The 10,309-nt window shown below is 52.7% G+C and overlaps 1 protein-coding gene across 10 annotated transcripts; it reads left to right on the plus strand.

The window, feature by feature from the left end:
• Positions 1 to 1,039: 1,039 nt before the first annotated feature.
• On the plus strand, positions 1,040 to 9,809 carry NDRG2 (NDRG family member 2). Of its 10 annotated transcripts, none has more exons than XM_012813545.2 (17): positions 1,078 to 1,093; positions 2,674 to 2,740; positions 3,413 to 3,493; positions 3,827 to 3,868; positions 4,218 to 4,323; positions 4,517 to 4,637; positions 4,823 to 4,885; positions 5,857 to 5,917; positions 6,103 to 6,189; positions 6,524 to 6,580; positions 6,758 to 6,861; positions 7,343 to 7,387; positions 7,685 to 7,736; positions 8,114 to 8,161; positions 8,381 to 8,416; positions 8,573 to 8,624; positions 8,826 to 9,809. In XM_012813545.2, exons 3-17 carry the CDS (start codon positions 3,419 to 3,421, stop codon positions 8,990 to 8,992), a joined length of 1,116 nt encoding a protein of 371 aa, XP_012668999.1. In that variant the 5' UTR covers positions 1,078 to 1,093; positions 2,674 to 2,740; positions 3,413 to 3,418; the 3' UTR covers positions 8,993 to 9,809. The 10 variants fall into 10 exon arrangements, with proteins under 10 accessions (XP_023364558.1, XP_012669000.1, XP_012669001.1 ...); XM_023508786.1 differs by lacking the exon at positions 1,078 to 1,093 and adding an exon at positions 1,652 to 1,728; XM_012813546.2 differs by lacking the exon at positions 2,674 to 2,740 and having other exon boundaries at positions 1,041 to 1,093.
• Positions 9,810 to 10,309: the final 500 nt, after the last annotated feature.

A 10,309-nucleotide genomic window follows, 5' to 3' on the forward strand; every position in this document is an offset into this window, starting at 1 on the left:
AGAGGAGACCAGGCCAGGAGCCAGGGTGTGCAGCTTCTGTGCCAGTTTCTGCGGAAAAAGTTATGAAGGGAGTGGGAGAAGGGAACAGAAGAAAAGAGTCCTCCAAATTGGGGGATATACTGGAAGCCCTTACATTTGGGGTTGTTGAAGGCTGAGTTTGAGCCTGACCAGTTCTCCTACTCTGGGTCACCACCTCCCTCTTGGCCTCTTCTTTCCAATAGACCCTGCCAAGTGGGGATGAAAGGGGCATTGATGTTCCTTGGATGAGAGGGGAGTTGCGGGTGGTGAGGGTGGTGGTGGGAGGGTGGTTCCCAGGCAAGAGGGGGGAGGACAATTTGGGGGTCTTGGGGGGGTAGTCTATGCTAGTGTTGCAGTTGGCAGCTCAAGTTCCATCGGCCATTGTTCTTAACTGGCCTGGTGCCCAGCCCCCAAAATGGCAACTCAGGAACCAGGCTGAAGGGGGGATGGGGTGGGGATGATCCTGGGATGGGGGGAGCTTTAAGGGGGGTGGGGGGGAGAAACTCAATCTGGTTTCCTTTTGCTTAAGACAACTTCAAATTTCCTTAGCCACATCAATTATTCTGTTCCAGGGAGCCTTCCTCTGAGGGGCTGAGGGAGGGTGCATCTGGGGTATGTGTGTGAAGGCTGGGGTGGTAAACCCACTCAGGAACAGAGAGAGACGGCAATCCCTGAGACCATCGCCTGGGTATTGCGATTCAGCCAGTCTGAGCTGGTCTCTCCCTCCTTTTCTGGGCTGGACTGGGAGGGGTTAGCACCAAAGCCACAGGGTCTCTTGGGTTCCAGCCCGGGACACCGCGTCCTCCCCAAGCCCCTACTCCACCCCCGCAGGGTTAACTCCGCCCCTGCGCCTGTTTACCCAGGAGTCAGAGCCTCTGGGGGGTCCCCGGCCCCTCCCCCGCCTCCTTTGAGGCCTTGACCCGGGAGTCCCTGTTGGTCATCCTCTCCCCCCTCCTTCGATTGCCCTCTATTTATAGCGGCCCCCCACATTCTCCGCTCCCCCCTCCCCGCCTTGTTGTCCAACTTCTCACCGAGCAGCCGGAGTGCAGGCGTCGGGACGCAGCATAGAGAGGAGGTACCAGACCCTGGGCGCCCGGGAGTCGGAACTCCAGCGCCCTCGAGGTCCCCCCGCCACTCGGTGCCGGCACAGCTACCCCTCCCAGCCCGCAAGACCCCCGCCTTTTTGGCGCGACGCCTGCCCACCATCTCCTTCCTTAACATAGCTCTCAGTTTACGGGCGGGTGGAGTCGAAGTCGTGGGGTGTCTTTACCCCGGGTTTGCCTCCCTCATATCTGTCCCCCACCCTGGGTCTGTAGGCGAAAGGCAGATCCAGGTCATGGATCGGGGCGGTGTCTAGGGCAGCCGAGAGCTCCCTCTCAGAGTTAAGGGATCCCCGCACACCCCACACCGCCCCGTGGGGGTAGGATGTTGTGGGGAACGCAGCGGAGCCTGGAAGCACCCAGAGGTTTGCTATCCTTACAGTCTCCCCCACCCCACCTCAGCCCCGCCCCCAGCACAGCCCCTCCCTGAGTGCAGTCTGGGGCGGGGTAAAAGGGGGGCGTGTTTACTGGGGGTCCGGGGCGGATCTACCGGGAGCGGCCGGCTGGTGGGCGGGCTGAGGCGGGCCGGGGGCGGGTCTGTGGGGAGCCGGAGCCGGGGCGGGCCCGAGTCAAAGGCAAGTGAAGGTGGAAGCGGCCGAGGCGGCAGCAGGTAGGGGGAGGGGCAGACGTAGGGCTGCGGGGCCTGGAAGGCGCCAGCTGGGCCGGTGGGCTGTTAGATCCCAATCTCCTGGATCTGACGGCTCCCGGGAAGAGGTCCACAGGGAGGGGGCACTCGGCTGCAGTGCACAAAGGCTGAAGCTCTGCAAGCAGCAGGGCGTGTTTGGGGTGTGCGCGAGGTTTCCGTCCAGAGTCCAAGGCACACCGTGGGGGCCGCGCAGAGGTGTCGGTTTCCACGCATGCATGGAGCACAGGGACTAGTAGGAACAGGCTCTGGATGCTGAGTCCAGCCAGTCCCATCCGTCCCACCCATCCCTTCCCAGCTGGCGCTTGCCTTCGAGGGCCGTCGGGGGAAACTGGGAGGAGATTGCGGGACTGCCCTCGCCTCCCTTTCTCTGCTCTCCGGACCTGCAGAGACTAGGTGGAGGGGAGAAGCGCAGGCACGACGCTTCTTTTTTGGTTTGTTTTTAAATGATGGAGGGAAACACTCATGTTCTGCTACCCCCATCTAACTAGGCAGCTGTCAAAAATTTTGGGGATCTCTTTATCCCCTTCTGGTTTGCAGACAGGAAATTGAGGCCAAGAGTAGTAACTAATTGGGCCAAGGTCACACTGGTAGTGGCAGAGCCGGGATTAGAATCTAGAGGTTCTGACACAGTCAGGCTCTTTACTCCACATCATCACTTCCTTCTCTCCTCCCCCAGCCCAGACTGATACCTGCTGTGTTGCCCCACAGGCCACTTGAGCCCATATTGATTCTAGTTGAAGCCTAGAGAGGTGGTGTTCTCTGGACTCAGGGGTAGCGATTGTGGAGGGTTAGTGACCCGAGGAGGGTTAGTGACCCCGAGAGAGTCTGGGTCTTGGCTGAAGCTCTTTGTCCCTAGAAGACCCAGGGTCTGTCTGCCATGTCATTCACCTCATGGCTGTGTTTTCTCAGACCCCAGAGTCAGGAGGAGTGAAAACCCTGACCCCTAATCCCACTGCATCCAGCCAATAGGAGCCTAGTAAGTGACCCCACCCCCCAGGGTGCTTCTGGTGCAGGTCTCTCCAGGTGCCCTGCTCCTCTGCCCCACTAACGTTGGATGTATGCTAATTTATTCATAGTTGGGAGGGAGAGGCTTGGGAGGAAGGGAGGCACGGATCTATAGGACACACTTGTTCCTCTTTGGTTGTTTACTCCTTCCTCCCATTTGTCATGTTGCTTTGGTCACTTTTAGCCCCTTTTCCTTTGAGTTGCTGACCTTGGGGCTTTAGTTGAAGGTCATAGTCAATTGTGAACTTTTATTACTCTGTTCCTTGGTACCTTTAGAGTACCCAGTCACTAAGCTATGAGTTTCACCCTCTATCTGAGAGTGTGGGGTGACCCCTAAATATAGCCTGGGAAATCCGAGCTGCACTGCTGCCCCACCCTGGTATTTCAGTCCAAGACAGAGGAGGGAGGGGATCTGGAGGTGTGGTGGTGGGATGGCTACTCTGAAAAGGAGAAGTGTCCTGATTCCTCTTCCACAATCCCTCCTCCAAGACTGTCTGGGAATGGAGCTGGGGCAGGAAAGGCCATCTGTCCCAGGTCCTTCTGCATCCTGCGTTATCTTGTGCTAAGCGAGAAAGCCTGGTATTTGAGGAGGTGTGGGGTGTGGAGACAATCTCCCAGTAGTGTTGTTTCCTCACCCTACCAGGCCACAATGGCGGAGCTGCAGGAGGTGCAGATCACAGAGGAGAAGCCACTGTTGCCAGGACAGACACCTGAGGCAGCCAAGGTTATTAGAGACCCTCTGACTGCCATGCCAGAATTCCAGACCTCTAAGCATTGCCCTTGCCTCCTGACCTCCCAAGTCAGCTGATCTCCTTTTAACCCACACCCCTACTTTTTCCACCTCTATTGAAGTCTCTCTCCCCATGTGCTACAGTTGGGAGTCCATGCCCTTGTCTTCACTGCACTAACCTTCATCCTCTCCATGTCTCTTTGTGTCAATCTTTCTGTCTTTGGTCTCTGTCCATGTCTCTGCCTACTTCTCTTTGTGTCTGTCTCTCCATCTGTGACTCTGTACGGTCATGTGTTTCTGTATCTGTGCGTGTGTGTGTCTCTCCAGGAGGCTGAGTTAGCGGCCCGAATCCTCCTGGACCAGGGACAGGTAACAGCTTGGGGGTAGTCCCAGGGTGGGAGGAAGGCCTCTTCTGTCCCCAGTGAAGAGAGGGCCCTGACCTCCCTCTCTTCTCTTCATTTCCTCTCCTTTCCTAGTCCTTTCCCATACCCATCTGTCCCCTCTCCTTCCTTCCTCTTCCATTCTCTCTCTAATCTTTCCTTATTATTTCCCACCCTCAAACTCATCTTCCACTGTCACCTCTTCCTAAATTCTTGCTGATCCTATTTTTAATTCTTTGTCTCTCCCCACCCGACCCCCTGACTTCAGTGATGCTCCTTCTCTGGCTCCATTTCCTTTCAGCCTAACTCCTACCTGATGGTGACTTTTTTTCCTGCAGACTCTATCTGTGGAGACACCTTATGGCTCTGTCACTTTTACTGTCTATGGCACCCCCAAACCCAAACGTCCAGCAATACTCACCTACCATGATGTGGGACTCAACTGTAAGGACCTTCATTTCGCCCTTCCCCCCACTCCTTTCTGGAAAGAGGCTGGGGGGAAGGGTATGAACCCAGTGGGGAGGGAGGGGTCAGTAGGGGCAGAAGTTTTCTCTCAGCATGGAATGGGGTTGATTCTGACTTGGGGACACTTTTTCCTGTCTGATCTTATTGTTGGGGTGATGTGGATTCTCTTTAGATAAAACTTGCTTCCAGCCACTGTTTCAATTCGGGGATATGCAAGAAATCATTCAGAACTTCGTGCGGGTTCATGTGGATGCCCCTGGAATGGAAGAGGGGGCTCCTGTGTTCCCTTTAGGGTAAAAATTAGCTCCTTACCCCTTTACTAGACTGAGGCTCAGGGCAGGAGTGGGGAAGATTGGATGAGGGAGGAGGAAAGGGAGGGCAGTGGTGATTCTGGGAGAGGATGAGAAGGACATCCTGAAGTGGGGGTGTGTGTGTGGGTGCAGTTTGGAATGTTCCTTGACATGCCTCTCTTCCCCAGATATCAGTACCCATCTCTGGACCAGCTGGCAGACATGATCCCTTGCATCCTGCAGTACTTAAAGTGAGAGGCCTGGAGACCCCTCCAAACCAAAGTTTTCTTTCTAGCACAAGGAGACCTTTAGAACTCCTGCGTCCACCTTGGAACTTGGGCTAGTTTGGCCCTCAGTGCTTCACATACACTTTCTCTTTCATGCTCCTACCTTGATTGTTGTAAGGAAGGGTGGTGGATTTGGAAAATTTCAGCAGAATGGCCCTAATGGATGGAGGAAGGAAAAGGAAAGGTCTAGGCTTGGCCCTGACTCAAGCTGAGGAGGGGCTTCTCTGATCAGAAAATCAAGAAAGAAGAGAAGGAGTGACATAATCTCTGAGAAACCAGACAGACCTGTCTCTTTCCCTCCCACTCTCCCTCCTTCATACCCAACCTGGTGGACTGGGAGCCTTGTGGGTAAAAGAGAGTGGGGGAAGGAAGGGAAAGCCGGGCCAGGTGTCTCTGACACTCAGAGGGGTAAGCTGGCTTCTGGGTACTGTTCCTGGCTTGGCTTTTCCTAAACACCAGAGCTCTCAGCAGCTCTGGTTCACTTTGTTGCCTCTGTTTCCCCCACTCTCCTTGTTGTTTGCTAAAGCAGTGTCTGTTTTCACATCTTGCTTTAACTTCCATGCTTCCCATTACTTTAGAGGAACCAGGAACTAAAGCAAAACAAGTTGAACGAGCTCCTGAAAATTGAGAATGGACAAAGAGCTATCTATACAGGGAAACAGTGCATCTGGGTGGTTGGTTGGTAGATGAGTGTTCCTTTTCAAGACACTAACTCTCCAAGAGGAAGTGAGGGATAGGCTTCAGGCATCTACACTGACCAGCAGTGCCAGCCTTTAGCTTCTTGGAACCTTCTTTTTAGCATCTTTCAAAAGTAATCCCCTTCCTGTTTTTCTTTGTGCCTGTGGCCTCAGGAAGGAGGGTGAAGAGTTTGAAGAGACTGTGGCAGGTTTTGGACACTGGAGCCCAGGAGACATAAATTTATTTTCCTTTTACAGTTTCTCTACAATAATTGGAGTTGGTGTTGGAGCTGGAGCCTATGTACTGTCACGATATGCTGTAAGGAATAAAAAATACCTAGATGAGAGAAAGGACTGATTAGGGGAGTATTATTCACTAGTGTGTGTGGGAGGGTCAGGAGTCCAGCCTGATGGGAGATGGGAGGCCAAGAGAGGGCAGAGCTCAGTGGGGAAGGGAGAAGGCCTTGCCCTGTTTCCGATTTCCTTCCTTTTGCTGCCCCTCAGCTTAACCACCCAGACACAGTCGAAGGTCTTGTCCTCATCAACATTGATCCCAATGCCAAGGGTTGGATGGATTGGGCAGCCCACAAGGTTTGGAGAGCCCTGTGTATTGAGACCAAGGGTGGGAGTTCTCCTTGTGTGGGTCTGTTTAACTAAGTGGATTCTGGACTTCAAGGAGGTGCAGTGATGGGGCAGGAAAGCAAAGCGAGGTCACTGTGCCTGAGCCTCTCCTCCCCATATTGTCCTGAGCTTTCATAATGTCCTGAACTACACAAATTAATCAAATGAGCTGTGCAGAGGTAGAAAAGGGTCTCCCTTCCCTAGCTTCTTCATTCCAGCCCCTTTGTTTTTTCCTTCATTGGAAAAAAACATTGTCTTCTCCTCCCCATAATGTCCTGAACTTTCTCACCTGCCCTTTCCTCAGCTAACGGGCCTCACCTCTTCCCTTTCGGAGATGATCCTGGGACATCTTTTCAGCCAGGTAAGTGGTTGTGGAAGATGGAGGGAGTAGAGGGGACCAGCAGGGACCTGAAGGCTTAGGGTAAATTTCTTAGCTAGAAAACAGGATCTGGGGAAAGAGGAAGACTTGCCTCTTTTCCTCCAGTAATTGTTGGCTTCTCTTTCCCATCCTAATTTTACTCCCTGTTCTCTCCTTCAGGAAGAGCTGTCTAGAAATTCTGAGTTGGTACAAAAGTATAGAGATATCGTCACACATGCACCCAACCTGGATAACATTGAACTGTACTGGAACAGCTACAACAAGTGGGTGGGCTGTGTGTGTGCATGTGTTTTTGTGTGACAGAAATACAGAAGCACTGACTGGGCATCATGGGGAAGTGCAGAGGAGAAGAGGGGAGTCTGAGAAGTGTGCAATGTGCAAGGAAGGCAGGATTGGTGTGCCACTGGGGCAGCTTTGGACAAAGTCAGTGAGAAGAATGGAGAGGAGCTGTTCCCTTTGTCTTGTTTACCTCTGTTGGATTTTTGGATTCCCAGAAGAAAATGATCTTGTGTCCTATGCCCTTCCTCCCCCTTTGCTGCCCTCTGACCAGGGATCTAGGGCAGAGGTGACTTATAGGGGTTGTGCCTGGGATCTGCCTGCCACCTTCTCTCTCTACTTTTAATCATCAATATTTATTTGATTATGATTTGGGGGAGGAAGATAGCTTCCTCATGGGAGAGTTAGCATACATCTGGATGGATAGCATTGCCTATCTGAAATTCCTGCTCTTTAACCCCTCTCTAGCCGCCGGGACCTGAATATTGAGCGTGGAAGTGATGTCACCCTCAAGTAAGACTTTAAGAGATAAAGCTTTGGCCCTCAACTTGGGTCTCCCCTGGGTGATTATATTCCTGAGAAGGAGAGTCTTTGGCCAGGGGTTTCCTGTCACCTCCCACACCATCCACTTTGGCAAATCACTTCCCTCTAGGTTTTTCCCTTTTGAATCCTCTTGGTGGGGCCAGAGTGGGGGGAAACAGAAGGCTGTTCCCTCTTTGGAGCCAGACATTTCTGCAGCTGCACTTCTAGCAAGAGGCAGGTGAGGGTGTGCTAGGGGCTCACTGCCTTTTCCCTATTCAATGGCTCTAGGTGTCCTGTGATGCTGGTGGTAGGAGACCAAGCACCCCATGAAGATGCAGTGGTTAGTAGGGAATTTAGGAGTAAGGGAGGGAGGGCTGGGGCCCCAGGCTGTGGTCAGAAGGATACCTTATCAAGGGGATACCCTGCTTGACACAGGGAGATCAACTTTGGGGCATTAAGAATTTGATTCCTAGGCTGGGTGCCTGTAGTTCAATGGTTAGAGCGCTGGCCCCGTGTTCTGGGGGTGGTGGGTTCCAACCAGGCCACAGCCGGCTAAACAAAAACAAACAACAACAAAAAGAATTTGATTCCTGGTAAAGAGGAACTGGGTAGGGGGCTGACAGGAAAGGGAGTAGGGTCTGGGTCCCTGGGTCCCTTGGAGGGAAGGGGGTCAATAGGGAATATAGCCACATTCTTTCCACGTCCCACTTGCTGCAGGTGGAATGTAACTCAAAACTGGACCCCACCCAGACCTCGTTCCTCAAGGTCAGTAACCTGTGTTCTGGCCCCTGTCCAGAGCCATATGTCCTTTCTAGATTCAGCTGTTAAGCCTTTAGGGCCTTGCAGGGGAGCAAGTGAGGTGAATGAAGGAAAAAACAAAGGGGCTGGGATGAAGAAGCTGGGAAGGGAGACCCTTTTCTAACTCTGCACGGCTCATTTGATTAATTTGTGCATCACTTTTTCTGGGTGGCTGTCTGCTGACAGATGGCTGACTCCGGAGGACAGCCCCAGCTGACTCAGGTGAGTACTCCTGCTGTCTGTGGGGTGGAGAAGTGGGAAAGGATAGTGGCACTGAACTCTGTCCTTTGCCACCCACCCCATCCCCACACTGCCATAGCCTTGGGCTCCAGCTATGTCTCCTCATCTCTCTGTCTCCTCCTTGCCTTACTTCCACAGCCAGGCAAGCTGACGGAGGCCTTCAAGTACTTTCTGCAAGGCATGGGATATAGTGAGTATGGGGACTCAGCTGCAAGGGATTGCTGCACTAGAGGAGGGATGGGCACTGAGGGGGTAAGGTCTTAGGTTAATCTTAGGCTAATCCCTGGACTCACCGCTGTCTGCCAAATCAAGCTCACTGACTTGTCTCCATCCAAGCCCACTCAGTCCTCACCTCCTCTCTGACTACATCTGTATCCTTCTGTCTCCACAGTGGCCTCATCCTGTATGACTCGCCTGTCCCGGTCTCGCACGGCCTCTCTGACTAGTGCTGCATCCATTGATGGCAACCGGTCCCGCTCTCGCACCTTGTCCCAGAGCAGCGAGTCTGGGACTCTCTCTTCAGGACCCCCAGGGCACACCATGGAGGTCTCCTGTTGAGTGACCTTTGTTGCCTTAATGTGGGACCCAGCCCTCACCTCCCCCAGAACTAACCTGGGAGGTGCATAAGGGCATTGGGTGGGAGTAAGCAAGGGAAAATGGCAGATCAGGTGGGGAGATGACCTTCATCTTTGATTGCTACCCTAACTTTGACCTTTAACCTGTGATTCCCCCCAGCTGGGAGAGATGTCCTAATATCTCCTAGGGACCCAGACCCCTAAATTATCCTTCTCCTACATTTTGGTGTTAAGGTGGAGAGGGCATGTGTCTCTTCTTGATCTAGGTGTCTGTAGATGAGGGATAAGAGGTTGGAGTAGTGTCATGGTGCCTCTATCAGACTCTCCCTAATTATCCCATATTTGCAAGGGGAGGGGATTTGGGGCTGGGGCTCCATTTACCAAAGGTGATATGGCTTCTCATTAACCCTACAGGCTGCTGAAGGGTATGGGCCTGAGTGAATGTGTGTCGGAGGGAGACTTCCTGGTGGGTTAGTGTTCTTAAGATGTGATGGCAACATCTAGTGTGTAAAAAGGAAGTTGGAATGGGAGGTGGTGGGCAATGATGGTGTATGGGGTAAAGATTGGCACTGGGGCAATAGGAGGGGCCTGGGGCCATTTGGCTGCACTAACTTTGGTAAGCTGTAGGTGTGTATCTAGAGTGGGACAGGGAGGAGCTAAGCTTGGGCTGGGCTGCTTGGGGCTTGGCATAGGGGTGGAAAGGCCTACCCTGAGGCTTTGACCACACTGTAGCATGTGTGGAGAGTGCCCTCCTGTCTCCCATGACTTCTGCTGTAACAATAAACTGTAGAGGAATCTGAGCACCATTATTCTTCTTTGGGTATGCCTACTTCCTGCCCCCTTTCCTATTCTTTCCCTGCTCAACTGTCATGTTCTTTTCTCAAAGTGACATAAACCATGGGAGAGGGTATATGAAGGTGGCACAGACACCTCACAAAATATGACTGCATAGAAACTGGCCCCATTCCAATGGAGTGATATTTTTGATGTTGATAGTATTTTCAAGCTTGGGAGAGAGGAGTGCTTAGCTCTTAGAAGGTTTTATCAGTTGTAGACCATTGAGAAAGGCCATGGGATTTCAGAGATGCCACCAATATTGGGATCTTTGAGAAAGAATAAGAATTGCTTGACCGAATTGCCCAAGGATGTCTTATGACCCACCCTCCTTAGGATCCTCTCCAGGGGTCACCAAGAATCTGTTCTAGGTGAGTCAGCACAATCAGTAGACCAGTAGACCAGGGATCATGAAGTTACTGTGGGGGTCGGGTTCCTCATAGTTCATCCCAATCTGAAGACTCTT

Source organism: Otolemur garnettii, unplaced genomic scaffold (assembly GCF_000181295.1).
Source record: "Otolemur garnettii isolate 467f Iridium unplaced genomic scaffold, OtoGar3 scaffold00276, whole genome shotgun sequence".
Lineage (NCBI taxonomy): Eukaryota > Metazoa > Chordata > Mammalia > Primates > Galagidae > Otolemur > Otolemur garnettii.

What these genes read in the sequence shown, in the direction of transcription:
- NDRG2 (XM_012813546.2), top strand. Translation starts at nt 3,419, where the DNA reads ATGGCGGAGCTGCAGGAGGTGCAGATCACAGAGGAGAAGCCACTGTTG. An exon ending in TACTGGAACAGCTACAACAA is followed by an intron (nt 6,862 to 7,342) that starts GTGGGTGGGCTG and finishes ACCCCTCTCTAG; the next exon opens with CCGCCGGGACCTGAATATTG. An exon ending in GGAAGTGATGTCACCCTCAA is followed by an intron (nt 7,388 to 7,684) that starts GTAAGACTTTAA and finishes CAATGGCTCTAG; the next exon opens with GTGTCCTGTGATGCTGGTGG.